The 19961-nt window shown below is 41.1% G+C and overlaps 1 protein-coding gene across 1 annotated transcript in view; it reads left to right on the forward strand.

Moving 5' to 3' along the window:
- The window catches only part of LOC109889864 (glutamate dehydrogenase, mitochondrial), a 38807-nt gene that overhangs the window by 1612 nt on the left and 17234 nt on the right, over nucleotides 1–19961 (forward strand). The window contains exons 2-3 of the mRNA XM_020481638.2: nucleotides 13511–13591; nucleotides 13699–13754. Of these exons, the coding sequence (XP_020337227.1) occupies nucleotides 13511–13591; nucleotides 13699–13754 (137 nt within the window). The remainder of the gene's footprint in view (nucleotides 1–13510; nucleotides 13592–13698; nucleotides 13755–19961) is intronic.

Here is a 19961-nt window from a genome sequence, read left to right on the forward strand (position 1 = left end):
TTTCTAAACTGCCTCAGCATATGACAACCTCTGCACTACTCTAACCGTGGAAACCTTAACCTGACTCTCTCGCACGGGACATTTCTGATCCCCAGCTCCGTGGGCACCCCTACAATTAATACATATTCTACTACTTTCCCCAATACTACACATTCCTTTGTCTCATGCCCTTCTGCACACTTCTCACACCTTTGACCCTCCCTCCTACACACTGCTGCCACATGCCCATAAGCTTGACACCTATAACATCGTAATGTATTCGGCACAGACGCTCGTACAGGATAACTTATATATCCTAACTTAAACTCAAAAGAACAGACAATGACTCTTCTGTTTCCCCACTCCCGCCACCCTGTCTGTGTTGCATCAAACGACGAGCATCACATACACCAGGAGTCTTTCCCCTTAGCTGGTCAACTTTTATATTTACTGCTACCCCAGCTACCCCCTTTCATTGGTGCCCTTTTCTTGAGAGCGAAACAATTCACTTTTCTTGCCCCCATTTGTTTACTCCGAGCGCCTTCTCCCTCTGACCAACAGAAACACAAACAATTATCACTAGACCACTTCTGGTTACCCTCACCGATTCCACATTACACATCTCTTTTCTTCACCTACCATGAAACCAAAAATGGATCAGCCAACAGGCAAGAGTACTTTTTCCATAAACTTCACTCCTACTGTCTGACTCATCTTTTTTCTGACCCTTGGCGCATACCTTGGTCTCCGATAACTTCACCACACCTATCACCTCCGATACTTCCTCCGATACTCCTCCTGTCTTCAGCTCCCTCTGCTTACAATTTCTATAAAAAAAATATTTAAAAGCATCCTTTTTTCAACATTTTTATCCGACTCAAGTTCACCCTCTTCTTCCCTCTCTCTTAGACCTCCTCTCCCTCTCTTTTTCTCTCCATTCCTCCTCTGTTTTCAAGTATACGTATCCTTATGATATTACTGCACTACTCCTGGCAACCATCTTGTTCTTGCTTTCTCTAGCGACTCCATTTCCCTCACATCGAACTGTGTGACACCCAGGGAAACGGAAAGTAGGTTGAAAATACTGTATCCCTGAACCGGAAACTGACACTTTATACCTCTCAGCAGAGAGTGGTAGCAAATAGTTAATCTGTGTTGTTTTTCAATGGGAGCATATAAAGCACAGTGGGCAGAACAAGCAAGGAGAAGCACAAGCTAGATCCTATTGGCGCATTGTAGAATATATTAGCATATTTCCGTTAGGGAACGCCGCCTCGGAAGTGCGCATGTGCACAAACTCAATTTGACCTTCCACTCCTAAACATTGCAATGTTTTAAAAACTGACAAAGCATCAAGTCTAAAATGTAGGGCACTGTGTTCATAACGGATTCAGTTTTGAGAACAGAAAAATGTATTGTGATCAGATGTTTCATCGTTGAGAACATTTGCAAAATGTCAGCACAGTTTCACCGTGTTCCATCCCCTCCCACTACCCACGACTGGACTTCCTCTCACTACCATATTTGTGACTCGTTTCAGGAAACTAGGTGTATGTCATGCATCACTACTTCACAAGAGCGCCATTTTGAACGTAAACATTTATTTTTGATCAAAATGTGTTTTGTTTTTAGAAAAAATGCCTTCTGGAACATGTGAACTTTCATGTGCATTAATAACAAACTTGTATGCCGTCTGTAAATAATTTTTTTTATTTAAATAAATAAAATAAAATGTGTAGGTAATCAGTATTTGTAGGTAATCCTTTCTAACATGGCTTTTTTGAAAGATATCACGTAGTAGAACTGCCCTTACAGAAATCCCCTTACACTTGTGTCTAAGGTAGTAGTTTTGGAATTGTTAGCTATATTACTTGTTGGTTATTACTGCATTGTCGGAACTAGAAGCACAAGCATTTCGCTACACTCGCATTGATATCTGCTAACCATGTGTATGTGACAAATAAGATTTGATTTGACATAATAGTTGCTCTCCACTTTCTGGAGGAACGAGTTTTGAAATCAGTGGAATTAGAGTCTGATAGCTAAGAAGATGGAGAAGATTGTGACATTTGATTGCAAATATGCAGACTGAGTCAAAGATAACGCACAGAAGGCTGTTGTATAAAACACCCGTTTCTGGATTACATCTTAAAACTAATGGGAACAGTGACAGAGGGAGAAGCAAATGGGTAAGAGAGTCTAGCTAGCTACATTTTCAGATATGATACATTTCTAATTTCGTCAGTTGTAATTCGCTTCAAGTTAGTGTACTGTTAGCTACCGTTAGCTGGCTGGCTAGTTAGCTAACGTTACGTGTATGATCTGTGTCGTAATATTATTCGTATCTCAGAGCCATTCGCATTGCTAGTTATGGCCTAATGTTAGCTAGCTAACATTGAACCTGGTTGGTTAGCTACCTTCAAATTCATGCAGGGTAGTAACGTTATGAGTTGGGATTATGGTTAATTGTTTAGCTAGCTAGCTACAATGTCTAAACAAGACTCCACTATGCAGGTAACTATTTCGATAGAATGTTTGATGTCACTGTGACAACTGTTGCCTAGTGGTTAGAGCATAATGGGCCAGTAACCAAAAGTTTGCTGAATTGAATCCCCGAGCTGACAAGGTAAAAAAATCTGTTGTTTTGCCCCTGAGCAAGGCAGGTAACCCACTGTTCCCCCTGCGTCGAAGATGTCGATCAAGGCAGAGGGGTTGGGTTAAATACGGAAGACACATTTCAGTTGAACAACTGACTAGGTATTTTCCCTTTCGCTAAATCCTTTCCCTAAATTCGCAGAATAACTGATGAATTTACGAACGCTCAACACCCGTTGAATATGGCCAGTGTCAGTAAACGTTGGCAAAAAAGCGTAATTAAATTATTACCAGCAACACAGCTGCTGTCACCAATGCTCTGGATAATATAACAGCCTAACCTGCTCTGCTAGTGCAAGTAAAATGGTCAGTGAGATGTTCTCTCATTTGTGTCTGTAGGTAGCTAGCCAACGTTAGCCAGTTAGCTTGGGTGCTTGACTACTGCTGTTAGGTCAGAACACTCGGATCAACCCTACATTATGGCCAGAGCGTCCAGTGTGTGCTCTGAATGCTCCGAGAGCGAAACGGCTCTGAATTTACGAATGGCCAACCTGACAGTGCTCTTGAGTTTACAAATGCCCAGAGCACACACTGGCACTCAAATCAAATCACATTTTATTTGTCACATGCGCCGAATACAACAGGTGTAGGTAGACCATACAGTGAAATGCTTACTTACAAGTCCTTAACCAACCATGCAGTTTTAAGAAAATACAAAAAAAAAGAGAAGAATAACAAATATTTAAAGAGCAGCAGTAAATAATAGCGGAGCTATATACAGGGGGTTACCGGTATTGAGGTAATATGTACATGTAGGTAGAGTTATTAAAGTGACTATGCATCGATAATAACAGAGTAGCAGCAGCGTGGGGGGGGGGGGGTGGTCAATACAAATATTCTGGGTAGCCATTTGATTAGAAGTTCAGGTTGTCTTATGGCTTGGGGGTAGAAGCTGTTTAGAAGCCTAGGAAGCTGTTTTGAATATTACATTTACGAACACACCCATATTATAAGCCAACCTTTAGTCTTGATATCTTTGGTTGTTTAGTACATTACTACATGGCCTCACATGTGAATCCTTAAAGAGATGGGTGGAGCTGGCTTAAGAGGGTGTGAACGATGCTGAATGGGTTTAGACAAAGAAGTGCTCTCCAGTAGGTACCAAAACAATCAAGGGCCATTTTCTCAAAGGTGAGGTTACAAGTTTATCAACTTTCAAAGCAGAATGACTTTCCCATTGTTCCTCAACAGTAGTGTATGATACACAATTGAGTTGCTACTTTTATCCAATGTAAAAAAAAACAGCATTTAAAATGTTGCTACATAACACCGAATCCAGCCGGTCGGTCACATTTTGGTGGTGAGAACACATTCTAAACGGATGCCTCAGCTTTACAGCCCCTGTGAAGTATCTGGATTACCCCTACTGTCTGTGGTGGTAGCTGATTGGAAGGGGAGACACTATATGGACACACCTGCGGCCTAAGCGTCAGATCAAAATTTAAGGGGCTGGTCCAACTCAAGGTGTCATAAAAAAAAATGCGCCCCCCTCCTAAACATTCCAAATATTTTCACCTGACTCTCCCCTTTCACTGTAAAATACATTGACTACCCTCCCCCCTCATATAATTAACTCATAATGTTTATGACCAACTGTAGCGACCCTGGATATCGACTTTGCCACATCAGCATGCTTTTGTGGCACAGTCGATGCCACGCAGGACTACAGGCCAGAAGGTTGAGGGTTCGCCGACCACCACAGACAAGGTCACTCTCCCTGCCATGTTTCATAACACTATGATCAGAGCCGGCTGTAGACAATGGTCAGGTAGGGGGGAATCTGATTTTCAACATTTTGATGCCATATTTGTAATTATATTAAATATATGCTGCAAATTTTCCACAAACGGGTTTCTGTACCAATCCACCACACAACAAATAAACAAAGCATACTGACTTTGGGCACTTAAATATCATGGTTTGTGTTTTCAACACCACAATAAAAAGACTGTTAATCTCTATGAACAGAAAATGCATCCCTCCCTGCCTTGTAGGCTTACCCAGTATCAAAGGCTTGGCTTGACATTCTCTGAATGTCATTAAACTTTTTGGTGTTTTGTAATGTATTTTTCCATTCATCAATTGGCCGCTGCACAGTTAGGATATATAGATTTTTTTTTTTCAGTATAAAAAGAAAGCACAATAAAGCCAGGGACTTATTTCCATTGTAGTCCCTTTTTTTTTTTTACAAAAATACATATACCATAACAGAGATAAAAAAATGCTCAACCTCCCAGATGAGTAGGAGGGGTACAATTCTCACCAGCTTGTTTGGCATGTAGCTTATTCTTTAGATGTTTGGCCAGCTGGTGAACCATGATGTGCGGCCATAATCAAAGTGACACTGGACTTTTGCATTTGCCTTTAGGGTGTCTATAGCTAGGTTTCCATTCAGTTGGTGACATATTTTCATGTGAATATTCAAAAATCCATTAAAAAGTATATGCCATTGGAGTTTCTTTTAAGAAAATTTAGCATCAGACAACATGACAATGAAGATTTTAATTTACAGGACATTTGAAAATTTTAATGGACATCCTTATTCATTCAGATCTGACCTGGTGCAGCCAGTGCCATCAATAAATGAGAGATGTTGGCAAAATGATAATTGTTTACTCTGAAAAAAATTACGGTAGACCTACACACTTCAATGCAAAATATCAACTGTCTGTTCATCTGTTAAATACTGCGCTGCCTGTCGGACACTTGAAATTATAATAGCCTATCTAATAGGTCCAATTTAAATGAGCATGGTAATTTGTTGAATGGCTACTTTGGGAATATGAACTCGTCCATGGCCAGAAAAGTTGAGAAAAGTTTTCTGCAATGGTTACGATATGTATTAATGTTTATAAATAAAGTATTGTCTACTTGAGAAATTTGACATTACACTATTGAGACGTAGTGGTCTACAAATGTCAATGGTAAAGGTGAGAACCATCTGTTCTACCATTAAACTGCGCATCAGATCGCATAGAGCAAATTACTTGAATCTATTTACTACTGTGAAGTGTGTCCAATTAAATGAGATGGGACAAATGGTTCTACAGTCTCGGCCCAAAACATTGGCAACCTTGCACTTTTTTCAAATAATGCACCATTTCTTCCAGAAAACGGTTGAAATGTAAAAAAAATTGGTGTGCAGTTGAACTAAACAAAATCAGAATAATTGACCAAATCTTAGCTTATTCCACAAAGAAATCCTAAAATGGCCAAGACAATATTGGCACCTTCTAGAAGTAGTTAGAAATAATTAGATTTCAAGCAGGTGATTTTCCTTTATGTTGGAATTGAACTCGCCAATGGGGAGTTGCAGGTACCTGCAACATACTAATCACATTCAACCAGTTTGAATAGAGAAAATGACTCCTTCTCCTGCTTAGTGTACCGCAATGAGCATGGAGAGAAGAAAGAAAACCAGAAAATTATCTGATGTCAGACAAGATTGTAGCCAATCTCCAGAGACCTTGATGTTCCTTTTTCCGCCGTATGTAATGTTATCAACAAGTTAAAAGGCCCATGCCACTGTAGCCAACCTCCCTGGACGTGGCCACGAGAGAACTTGATGGAAGATTGCAGTGAAGGATTGCTTGAATGGTGGAGAAAGCACCTCAGTCAACTGCCACACAGATTCAAGCTGACTTTCAGACACAAGGTATGACATGTTTAACTCGTACCATCCTTTGCCAACTCAATGAAAGGGGGTTATATGGTAGGAGACCCAGGAGGACCCCACTGCTGGAAGACATAGGAAAGCCAGACTGCAGTTTGCCAAAACGCACCTGAACATGCCAAAAACCTTCTGGGAGAATGTCCTGTGGACAGATTAAACCAAATTAATATTTTTTTTTTGGTAAAGCAAACCATCTCTGAAGGCTTCATTTTGTTTTCTGTAAACAAAGAAAATAACACCTTCCCTACAGTCAAACAAGGAGTCGGTTCAGTGACATTTTGGGGTTGCTTTGCTGGCACCGGGTCCCTTGAACGTGTGCATGGCATCATGAAATCAGGAGAATACCAAGGCATTTTGGAGCAATGTTAGACCCAGCGTCAGAAAACTGGGTCTTTGACTCAGGTCATGGGTCTTCCATGAAATTGATTTGCAATGACTCCAGTGATATCGTAATTTCAACATGTATTGTATCAAATGGTAGCCTACAATGGCATATACATTAATGGGCTACTTGATGGCCAACAGAGGCAACTGTATAATTCTCCACATTTAGCCTAATTTCAGTTTATTGAGGACTTTTTCCCCATAAACAAAACGCAAATGAGTTCCATAACTTCCATTTCAAATTTCCACTCTGGCAGCACCTGAGACCCAAGAACTGAGCATCCATAAAGCACCTTGCTTTATACCGTTTTCTTTAAGCAGTCAACATTAGAATGCAGTTTAAACAACCACCCAGCAGATTTATGTAATGCGCCCAAAATCGTTTTCCAGTGCTTTGTCTCCATTACTTATTGACCTGCATCAGTTCTAGAGTATCATGTTTTATGGAAAAAGGTTTGGAAATAGGTTACGACATAATCTAAATAGCCTACCTACAACTGGTAAAACGTTGTCAACGTCTCCTGTCGCTCACGTGACTCAGCCAATAACTAGTGCTCTCTCAACACACATACACCCCTCTGGCCCTCAGCAACAGCCTGTCTCACTGCCTGACAGTAAAGGAGCAGTGAAATATACATTTTTAAGATCAACGCCTTGGCGACCGCCAAAAACCCGTAACCAATACATTTTCACCCGCGACATCGTTTTCAAAGTAGCCCAATTTGCCAGGAAAATCGCGAACATGGCAACACTGCCTGTGGGAAAGAACTGCTGCCCAGTGGGAAGCAACTCACGTGAGCAACCACCTCGTGTACAACATAGTTGTACTGGTCATTCGTACCGTCTTGTCGTTAAAGTTAGCTAATTGGCATGTCATGGTGACCAATACTACAAGTTAATTCTCCCTCGCCCATCTAAATAAACACGTAACAACTTTTAACTAGCGGCATGGTGCTGTTGTTGCCAGCTAGCCAGCATAAACTCATTTACTGGAAACTGCTCGACTGACTGAACTGAATCCATTCGTCGCCACACTGGACTCTGAGCTGCGCGACCTGCGTCATCAATTTGGGCACCAGGCGTGTCTGCATAGCCTCTCCTGATAGGAAGTTTGGAACTGAGGTCAGCATATTATTTACACGCGAGGGGCCAAGAAATGACTGAGCCATAGAAATAGAATAGATGGACTGAATCACAATTCCAGATTCAGAGGGTTGAAAATGGAAAATCATAAATCTAGTGCAGTTGAATGGAAGTTTGAACTCCACCCAGGACAGGAATGCTGACAGTACAGTTGTTGGTTTGTTTATTCAACTGGGCAGAACCTTGTATGGCTGTGTGAACATTGGCGCTTTAGGATTTAGGCTGGATATTGATCATTGATGATTTATAATAATATGCGATTTAGCAGATCACCAAAGCATGACATGAAGAACCACTTAGGGCTGAACTTGCTAGTTGATGCTAGTCTGCATGCTCCATTTTCACAGAGCAGACAGCTCTCTTCCTCAATTTCTGTCCAGGCTGAATTGTATAAAGCTTGGTGTGGAGCTTCAGGATTTGTTCTGAACTTTTAAAAACAAATTACTTGTAGCTTCTCTCATTTGTCTCTCTGGAGTTTGTTTTAAAGGAAGGATAATGGGGTTGTGCCGGTTTTACAATTATTAAACTCGACCTGACCAACTCAGAGCTGGTCAAAACCAAACCTGGATAAGGTAGTGGTGTGAGATGAGAGCATAAGTCCTTTACGTGGGAGGAGGCTGCAGTGTCTACTGGGTTGGCTAAAACGGCAGGGTGTGTGTGAGAGACTATTGTGTTGTGCTGCTCCTGTCATAGACTGGAATGACCCCCGACAGAGGCAGCCCTACTATATTTAACCTGTGATGAGGATATGAATTCTTGAACCTTAAGTGCCTGCTTGCCTCACTCATCTCAGTGAAATGTACGGTGTCAGCCAGTTTCTCTGTATTCAACTTTATGCCATGAATTAGGGATCCAGAAACCGAGACCCTGTTGTTTTTTGAGTCTTGTTAGGCTAGCTAGGCCATCATTGTAAATAAGAATTTGTTCTTAACCGACTTTCCTAGTTAAAAAATGTTCACCAGTAGCCAGCCATTGAGTAAAAGCCATAGTACAGAAATGCTGGCACTGGCGATGACGGGGGCGGTGTTAGAATAATTTTTGGCACCTGCCACGGTTATTGGAATGAAAACTCTCTGGCATTACATCTCTGGCCACTGAGCCTTGGTATTGATGGGTGCACTGGAATCTCTCTGTTTGGCTCCCTGTCCAAAGACGACCTGAGTTTGGTACAGGAAGACATGACATTTCCCTGAATATTTGAGGTGGCTTTTCTCATTTGAACCTCAATTCTGTTATGTTAGTCGATTCTGAGCCATGTCCATATGTCAGCTGACTTACAGTAGACCTATGGCAGATGGATGAAATCTGGATGAAATCTGATTTCTTAAGAATGTTGGTGATGAAGCTAGTCACAATCAAACAATTCTCTCCCTCTGGAAATAAATTACACTTCTTTCAATCACAATCCTGTTAGGTCTGCTTTTGAATTGCACACCTTCCCAAAACCAGTTCTCTGCATCAAGTTTGAACCATCAGCCTCATGTTGCACTAATTAGAAATACCCTGCACTTTATGCAGCTATTAAAAGCTTCAGTGTCTTCAGAAGTGGAAAGTTTGAGGTCCTGTATGTAGAGCAGCCATACTAGAGGTGTAGAGCAGCCATACTCTATAGGTGGACTGCCGACCTGATCCGGACACAAAACGAGGTCATTACGGACCGCGGGTCCCGACCATTAAAAGAAAAGTCACTTTTTGGGGGAATTTGGTCGTGATTTCACTTCTGGTATCATATGAAGATCCATAAGACATGGACAATTTGTAGAATTGCAGGAAATTATCTTTGAAAAGGCAACATTTTCCCATTGCTCCATAGCAAAATGTCTATAATTGTATAATCGTGGTGGCAGGGTAGCCTAGTGGTTAGAGCATTGGATTAGTAACCGAAAGGTTGCAAGAGCTGACAAGGTACAAATCTGTCGTTCTGCCCCTGAACAGGCAGTTAACCCACTGTTCCTAGGCCGTCATTGAAAATAAGAATTTGTTCTTAACTGACTTGCCAAGTTAAATAAAGGTAAAATAAATTTAAAAAATTGGAGGAAATTAGATTTTAAACTGCTCATTTGTCTCTCTGCCAATGAGGGTATGAACAGTTTGGGTTGCAAGGTGGGGGTTTGTTACTATGTTGATGAATGAAAATATCCATCCGGACCTTTGCCACCCAGGACATTTGTGTGCCCATACCTCAAATACTATTTGAGTACCCCTGCCTGGTATAGTGGTAAGAGTCAGTGAACAAGACGGTCCTGCCAGGAGCACATTTAGTTTCCAGCTCAATGTTTTTCCTCATTGTGGGGGAGAGGAGTGGAGGGGGGCCGGCGGTCTCAGGAGTGAGAGTGTTTTATTAGTTTAAACACCTGGCTGCCACCCAGGCGTGAGCTGGTTGCCCCATTCAAAGCCGATGGTGAAGTTGACTAAAAGTAAAGTGATGTATGTCAGACACATGGAGTAATTACTTGGGATTCCCATTCAAAAGTGTTAGCTTTTTTTAAATCTGCCTTCCCGGGAAAAAAACTCGTTTGAAAATGTAAGTCACATTACAAGCCCATAGCTTGGTGCAACCCGGTTCAGCCTAATCAAATCCCCTCAGTGAGCAATAGCGCTAGACGGAGGTGTGGTTTCACCACCCTCGCGTGCAAGCCTCTCCTCTCTACGGAGCTCTACTGTAAGCAAAATTTCCTTTCGTAGGATAGCTGTAGGCAAAGTCATTTATATTCATGAGTTACATCTGGTGATTTGTTGGGCCTTCTTGCTTGTGTGACATCATACAGATGCACTGCAAAGCCTTCTGTTTAGCTTGCTCACCGGCATTAGCAGTAAGCACAGAACGACTTAGGAAACCCAGCTTCGGCTTAATTAAATGTGGGGAAAAATAAACGCCTCACCAGCTAGCTACCAATCAATTTTATTTTCACTGTCCAATCATTCATAAAACAAATCCACTAATTGTTATTTTTACCTTTCCACAAACTCTGTTGCTTGATATGTGCAAGTTGACCTAAATGTATTAAAGAACAGGAAGTCCATGATTCGTTGGCTAGTAGTGGCTACATTTCAGTCATTTAAGTTAGTTATCCTCTTAAATGCGGCGGACAATGGATAAACTAACAATAAGTTGCACATAAACTCAGCAAAAAAAGAAACATCCTTTTTTCTGGACCCTGTCTTTCAAAGATAATTCATAAAAATCCAAATAACTTCACAGATCTTTGTTGTAAAGGGTTTACACTGTTTCCCATGCTTGTTCAATGAACCATAAACAATTAATGAACATGTACCTGTGGAACGGTTGTTAAGACACTAACAGCTTACAGACGGTATGCAATTAAGGTCACAGTTATGAAAACTTAGGACACTAAAGAGGCCTTTCTACTGACTCTAAAAAATACAAAAAGAAAGATGCACAAGGTCCCTGCTCATCTGTGTGAATGTGCCTTAGGCATGCTGCAAGGAGGCATGAGGCCTGCAGATGTGGCCATGGTAATAAATTGCAATGTTCGTACTGTGAGACGCCTAAGACAGCGCTACAGGGAGACAGGACGGACAGCTGATCGTCCTCTCAGTGGCAGACCACATGTAACAACACCTGCACAGGATCGGTACATCCGAACATCACACCTTAGGTACAGGATGGCAACAACAACTGCCCGAGTTACACCAGGAATGCACAATCTCTCCATCAGTGCTCAGTCTGTCCACAATAGGCTGAGAGAGGCTGGACTGGGAGTTTGTAGGCCTGTTGTAAAGCAAGGTCCTCACCAGACATCACCGGCAACAACGTCGCCTATGGGCACAAACCCACTGTCGCTGGACCGGACAGTACTGGCCAATAGTGCTCTTCACTGACGAGTCGCAGTTTTGTCTCACCAGGTGTGATGGTCGGATTAGCATTTATCGTCAAATGGAATGAGCATTTATCGTCAAATGGAATGAGCATTACACCGAGGCCTGTACTGTGGAGCAGGATCAATTTGGAGGTGGAGGGTCCGTCATGGTCTGGGGCGGTGTGTCACAGCATCGGACTGAGCTTGTTGTTGCAGGCAATCTCAACACTGCGTTACAGGGAAGACATCCTCCTCCCTCAAGTGGTACCCTTCCTGCAGGCTCATCCTGACATGACCCTCCAGCATGACAATGCCACCAGCCATACTGCTCGTTCTGTGTGTGATTTCCTGCAAGAAATCTCAATCCCATTGAGCACGTCTGGGACCTCGTCTGGGACCACGTCTGGGTGAGGGCTATCCCCCCCCCCCCCCCCCCCCCCCCCCAGAAATGTCCAGGAACTTGCAGGTGCCTTGGTGGAAGAGTGGGGTAACATCTCACAGCAAGAACTGGCAATTCTGGTGCAGTCTATGAGAAGGAGATGCACTGCTGTACTTAATGCAGCTGGTGGCCACACCAGATACTGACTAATACTTTTGATTTTGACCACCCCTTTGTTCAGGGAAACATTATTCAATTTCTATTAGTCACATGTCTGTGGAACTTGTTCAGTTTGTCTCAGTTGTTGAATCTTGTTATGTACATACAAATATTTACACATGTTAAGTTTGCTGAAAATAAACGCAGTTGACAGTGAGAGGACGTTCCTTTTTTTGCTGAGTTTTTCTGAAAATGAACTAGTCGCCAGTTGTTGCCAATGGCGTTCTAATTTTTAACCCGTAGGCTATTGTAGCCAGTGTGCCCATGAGCTCCCAAGTATAGTTAGCAGTGTTTGCCGTCCACGATTAGCTAACAGTTAGTTGGCTACTGCCTGGCCAGTGTGAACCAGCATGCTAGCTACGTTTCAGTCAGTAGTTATCCTAAATGCGGTGGTCACTGGATAAACTAGCTATGAGTTGAACGTATGTTGGTGAAAACTAACTTGTAGCCAGTTGTTGCCCATGGTGGAATCATATCTAACCAGCTGGCTCCTGAAGCCTATGTGACATGTCTATACCAATGAGCTCCCGAGTCTAGGTGCAGAAAGTGGCTGAGGTGAATCAAACCCTGTAGCTAGCTAACAAGCGCTCCTTTGCGACAATGTTACTGGGATGCAGGAATATTAGATGTCTTCATTTTAAGATCACTGTCATTGAAGTTGGTGGTTACTACTGGTTTTAGATCCGGGGGGAGAGAAATTGTCCGCAAAGGTCTCAGAGTGATGTCCCACACCCAAGAATCCTCAACCAATCACCCGACGGCTATTAATGACTTTGCCTCCGGCTATCCTACGAATGTAAACTTTACCTACTGTGACTGATACTGGGTAACTGCAACCATTTTGTGCAGTAATCAAATCAAATGTTATTGGTCTTTATACACATGGTTATCAGATGTTTTTGCGAGTGTAGCGAAATGCTTGTAAGGACTAGAAGCGAGGAGCCGACCGAGAGGGCTGCCATCTTGGTTAAAACTGACTACCTGCAATAACTACGAGAGGCCAAGTATGAAATGGAGATTAAGTTAATGGAGGAGGTTTTAGAAAGTGGATAGTGTAGCATTTCACTTGTTTTATTGTACAGCAACTTATAGGCTTATTGTTTTCATCATATATAAGGTACAGGTATACCATGTTCCTAATATTCTCATACACACCTACTCTAGCTAGAGAATGAAAATGGGAAAACATGACTTTTTTCAGCCAAGTCTGATATCACAGGTTTCACACCACTAACTCTGCCATGTTGTATGTTTCAGGTATCCGCTACAGCACCGAGGTGTCGGTCGATGAGGTGAAAGCCCTGGCCTCGCTGATGACATACAAATGTGCTGTCGTGGGTAAGGGCTTTTACACGCCTAGCCTTTATCTTCGAGACATCAGGCCTCCAGACATGTTTATATAGCCTTTTTTCTGATCTAACCCCTTCCATTTTAAATTCCTTCAGATGTTCCATTTGGAGGAGCCAAAGCTGGAGTGAAGATCAACGTAAAGAATTACACTGTAGGTATTAGTTTGTTTTGGGATACACCAGAGTATCTTAAGAAATTGTTGATGTCCTTTCATCCCATTCTCGCAGTCACATGGCACTTTTCATTAGCTTTAGGTTGTGTTCCCTTTATGTACAAAGCAGTTTCTCAATAGACAACAAAGTCAGTTTCTACTTTATTTTGAACTTGTTTATCTGTGACTCAGAGCTTATCGTACTGGCTCACATTACCAAGTTATCTACCCCAGTGATAAGGGTGCTGTCAAGGCATGTCATTTTCATCTCACTACGCCCGTTGTGATGTATTTTACCCCTAGTGCATAGATGATAACCATTGGGCACACACTGTTTGTTTCAACGCATTGACATGGAATCAATGTTGGAAATACGTTTGATTTGAACAAAGTAATCCAATTTTAATCTAATTTCAACCTGCTTTGTAAACATTGAAATTAGGGTAATACTTTATCTTAAATTAATTTACTTTAATTTAATTTCAACCTAATCATCAGATCTACATTATCAGTCAAGTTTATACACCTACTCATTCCAGGAGTTTTCTTTATTTGTACTATTTTCTACATTGTAGCACAATAGCGAAGACATCACAACTATGAAATAACACATATGGAATCATGTAGTAACCACAAAAGTGTTAAACAAATGAAAATATATTTGAGATTCTTCAAAGTAGCCACCCTTTGCCTTGATTACAGCTTTGCACACCTATTGGCATTCTCTCAACCAGCTTCACACGGTAGTCACCTGGAATGCATTTCAATTTAAAGGTGTGCCTTGTTAATTTGTGGAAATTCTTTCCTTAATGAGTTTGAGCCAATCAGTTGTGTTGTGACATGGTACGGGTGGTATACAGAAGATAGCCTTATTTGGTAAGTTTAAATCAAAAAGTTATTTGGCACATGCGCTGAATACAAGTAAGTGTAGACCTTACCATGAAAATGCTTACTTACAAGCCTTTACCCAACAGTGCAGTTAAAGAAAGAGTTATGAAAATATTTACCAAATAAACTAAATAAAAAGTAACACAATAAAATAACATTAACGAGGCTACATACAGGGAGTACCGAGTCAATGTGCAGGGGTATTCGTTAGAGGTAATTTGTACATCTACAGTAGGTAGGGGTTACGTGACTATGCATAGATAATAAACAGCGAGTGGCATCAGTGTACAAAAAGGGAGGGGGGAGGGGTGTCAATGTAAATTGTTCGGTGGCGATTGTATTAATTGTTCAGCAGTCTTATGGCTTGGGAGTAGAAGCTGTTGAGGAACCTTTTTGTCCTATACTTGGCCTCCGGCACCGCTAGCCGTGTGATAGCAGAGAAAACCGGCTATGACTTGGGTGACTGGAGTCTCTGACAATTTTTTGGGCTTTCCTCTGATACTGCCTAGTATTTAGGTCCTGGATGGCAGGAAGCTTGGCCCCAGTGATGAACTGGGCCGTACGCACTACCCTCTGTAGTGCCTTATGGTCAGATGCAGAGCAGTTGCCATACCAGGCGGTGATGCAATCGGTCAGGATGTTCTCGATGGTGAAGCTGTAGAACCTTTGAGGATCTGGAGACCCATGCCAAATATTTTCAATCTCCTGAGGTGGAAAAGGTGTTGTGCTCTCTTCACGACTGTCTTGGTGTGTTTGGATCATGATAGTTTGTTGGTGATGTGTACACCAAGGAACTTAACTCTTGACCTGATAATTGCTCCCACAGTTGATTTCTTCAAACCAAGCTGCTTACCTATTGCAGATTCAGTCTTCCCAGCCTGGTGCAGGTCTACAATTTTGTTTCTGGTGTCCTTTGACAGCTCTTTGGTCTTGGCCATAGTGGAGTTTGGAGTGTGACTGTTTGAGGTTGTGGACAGGTGTCTTTTATACTGATAACAAGTTCAAACAGGTGCCATTAATACAGGTAACGAGTGGAGGACAGAGGAGCCTCTTAAATAAGAAGTTACAGGTCTGTGAGAGCCAGAAATCTTGCTTGTTTGTAGGTGACCAAATACTTATTTTCCACAATAATTTGCAAATAAATTCATAAAAAATCCTACAATGTGATTTTCTGGATTTTTTTTCTCATTTTGTCTGTCAAAGTTGAAGTGTACCTATGATGAGAATTACAGGCCTCATCTTTTTAAGTGGGAGAACTTGCACAATTCGTGGCTGACTAACTTTTTTGCCCCATTGTATGTACAGTACATAAACAGATGCATGTGCCATATATTTATGTGGTGGACACTTGATACGGTCACATGATATTGTTGTGGTACTGTATGTCACAAAATCATGTTGCGACCACACACAGCAAAATATTCATATCAATATTAATTTTATATATATATAAGTGGATGGGTCTCTACAGAAGGTCTAAACGGTACAGCCAAATGGTTACTTGCATAGTAGCAATGTCAGAAGTAGTGTCAATTATAAATAAAATAATATACAGTATGTACAAGAACAATAACGATAGTGATAGAGGCAGTTATATGCATACAATCAATGGTAAAGTGGCTGAGCAGCAGGATAAACATTTTTGTTTTAAATAGTAGCAGCAACGTGTTAGGAGAGAGTCATTTGAATAGAGGCACTGCAGCTTGTGCTGATGACTGGTCTGTCCGACCCACGCATGAACAAGGGAATCTATATTCCGTCCTGCCCTTGACTTTGGTGCAGGGCATGTGATGTCCATAGCCTCTTCGTCACCGCTCACTCTGAACAAGCAGGAGATGCTGCTCTTGCTTCTTCAGCTTGACTGATTTAACAGCTTCTGGCAGATTGACAGATCTGAAGACCTGATAGTTGTTCTTCTGCCACTGCCAGCACAGGTCTGTCCTCGGCTTAGTGCTTGAAATGTGGGGCAGCAATTTTCTCCACACATTCCTGAAGGAAGACAGCCTAACTACACATACCTCTGGAAAATACAGAAAAAATTTAAGCTCAATAAAAGTAGTGCCAATAATGTTGGTCAATTAAATAATCAAGATGTGTTTTTGCTTTACATTCCAAGTGTTGTCATCGCTTCCTTGTAGAGATGCCACGCTGCTGCTTTTGTCACATGGGATGACAGCAGCTTTCCACCAAAGTGTTTGTGTCCTGGGTGGCATCCTGGTAATACTATTGCATTATCCTCTGCGTAGTTGTTGAAGTTCAGCACTCGCTGCAAGTCCTCATGCTTCAGGTGTAACCTGTGCTTGCTTGGGCCAGCTATGTTTTTGATGGGAGGCATGAGACCATTCTCCTTGTATGACTGGTTGAGGAGAGTCAGGCGTGTTCTGGTGAAGCTGAAAGACGAATTCCAGATACAAATATTTTTGCATTATTAAACAATGGTTGCGAAATGGCATTCTGAGAACATAACTACACACAGTTAATACACGTAATGTTCAATAGCTAGCCAGCCATCTAACGTCAGCTGGCTAGCTAACAGCAAGCTTTAACTAGCAATACACACCTGATTGTCATAGCTTGCTAAAGTTAACCAAGTAGGTTCAATGTTAGCTAGCTAATATTAGGCTATAACTAGCAATGCGAAATGGCATTCTGAGAGAACATCACAAAAAATATTTTTACCTAAATCAGGGATTTCCTCATCGTCTGATTCATTTTCAGTCAGAGAGAGTCGACATGCCACGATCGTCCTCAAGAAAGTAGTCCATCACAACTTTTTCCCGCTGACCTTTGTTGATAGCGCCTGATACTGCAACATATTTGCAGTTCTCCATGGCTAACGTTATATCTTTTGAAAACAGCAATAGAAAGGATTACGCATAACGAGCAGCTCATTTTAGACACAAGATGTTACACCGCAGACCAATCCAAACTCATCGCTCCGCATGTCCAGTACACTCATTAAGTTTTGATATTAAGGCACATGAAATTGCACATGTTCGAGAAGGCATTTCTGCCAAAAAACACTTTTTTACGTTCAAACGGCTCTTTTGTGAATTTGTGACTTTGCGACATACGCCTAGTTTCCTGAATCGGATCACAAATAAGACATTTCTGTTTTACATTTTTATAAATGCGCAAAAAATTCTGAACCTGTTTTCGCTTTACCATTATGGGGTATTTTGTGTAGATTGATGGAAGAATTTTTTAAAATACATTTTAGAATAAGGCTGTAACTAAGTCAAGGGGTCTGAATACTTTCCGAATGCACTGTATACACTGAGTATACCGAACATCTTCCTAATATTGAGTTGCACCCTCCCCTTTGCCCTCAGTATAGCCTAATTTCATCAGGGCATGAACTCTAAGGTGTCCAAAGCATTCCATAGGGATGCTGGCTCATGTTGACTCCGTTGCTTCCCAAAGTTGTCAATTTGTCTGGATGTGCTTTGGGTGATGGACCATTCTTGATACACACTGGAAACTGTTGAATGTGAAAAACCCAGCAGCGTTGCAGTTCTTGACACAAACCGGTGCACCTGAACCTACTACCATACCCCGTTCAAAGGCACTTCAATCTTTTGTCTTGCCCATTCACCCTCTGAATGGTACACTTGCACAATACATGTCTCAATTGTCTCGAGGCTTAAAAAACCCTTCTTAAACCCGCCCCTCCCTTTCATCTACACTGATTGAAGTGGATTTAACAAGTGACATCAACAGGGGATCATACTGTAGCTTTCACCTGGTCAGTCTGTCATGGAAAGACCGGGTGTATATAATGTATGTTGAAAGACATCAATAAGGGCATGGTAAAAGTTGTCTAATCAGCTATTTGGCATGCTATTTATAGGGCTAGTGGTAACTGTCAAACTTCCAATCAACCTTAGATGAATGATAGTACACCTAGCTTCACATTGAAATTATGGTGTTCTCTGGGAAAATCGAATGCAGCCTACATAATCTAGTGATGGAATAAAAAAAATCCATATTTACATATCGGAATATTAATTTTGACTATCACAATATTTCTGTGCTAGTTGGCTGTATCTGCATAGCTTGTTCTCCTTTTTCTTTTTTAAATAGGAAGCCAATTTTGTTTTCACCACTTATTTCCATAACTAATCAACTTGTTTTCTCATTGCTCTCTCTTGTCCCTCTGCAGCAGACATATGATGAGCAATATGTTTGGAACATCGAATCGCAATAAAAACTCAGTATCAATACATATACTGTAGAATCGTGAGAATTGCCATACATATTGTATTGGTACCTAAGTATCACGATAATGTCACAATTCCAAGCCCTAAGATAAACCCAACCTCACTCAGAACTTACTTTTAACAAACAGCTTTTATAAGAAAAGTTTGTTACTTTCAACTCTTCAATGTTATTTAGGTAGTCTACTCAAATGAGTATGGAAGCTGGTCAATGTCTAAATGTGTTGACATGATAGCTCAGCTGAAACGAACACAGCTTGTTTACAACGCTAAGCAGGGTACATAGATAGACATCTGGATGATAAACTAGTTCTCTTTGAAGTGCATTACCCCATCATGTATCAGTAGGAGTCCCTCAATGTTCAGGCAGAAATTGTTACTGTGGCTACACATTAAATTCAATATACCACATCACTTAGGTTGATAGCATGATAAACAATTACGTTGATTCACACATACCATTCTATCAACATTGAAACAAGGTCAAATAACATGTCTAATCAAATATGAACCATAATATATTGAATATAGGATTAAAAAGATGAACATTTCTATGTGGAATTTCAACATATATTTCTGGTTATGTTGAAATTAGATTGTAAGTCAGGTTAAGTCGATGTATTTAAGTTGAAGTTGTACCCTAATTTCAATGTTTACAGCGTTGGGTGCAATTAGATGAAAACAACTGGATGATGACTTGTTTTCAAATCCAATGTATTTTCCACGTTGATTCTGCGTCACAATACGTTGGCAAATTACATTAAAACAATGTTGATTCAGCCAGTGTGTGCCATGTAGGAAGGCTGCAGGATGTCCTATTATGTGACTATTCATTGGAGTGTTTGTTTTAGCAGTTATCGGAACAAGGATGAGAATCTCTATCTTCAACTTTGACCCCAGAATTAGCCGAGATTACTACTGATAGGGAAGAAGGAGACATAGAACATTATTTTATTGTCTATGTTTCTCAAAAATAGAAAATATGCATGACCTGTACTTAATAGTTATTTAAATTTGCGAATAAGAATGTAATTAAGTGCATATTGTACATATTATAGCACACGTTATTAAGATGTTGAATACCTTATCTAAGTTTAAAGAT

This window comes from Oncorhynchus kisutch, linkage group LG4 (assembly GCF_002021735.2).
Source record: "Oncorhynchus kisutch isolate 150728-3 linkage group LG4, Okis_V2, whole genome shotgun sequence".
Taxonomy (NCBI): domain Eukaryota; kingdom Metazoa; phylum Chordata; class Actinopteri; order Salmoniformes; family Salmonidae; genus Oncorhynchus; species Oncorhynchus kisutch.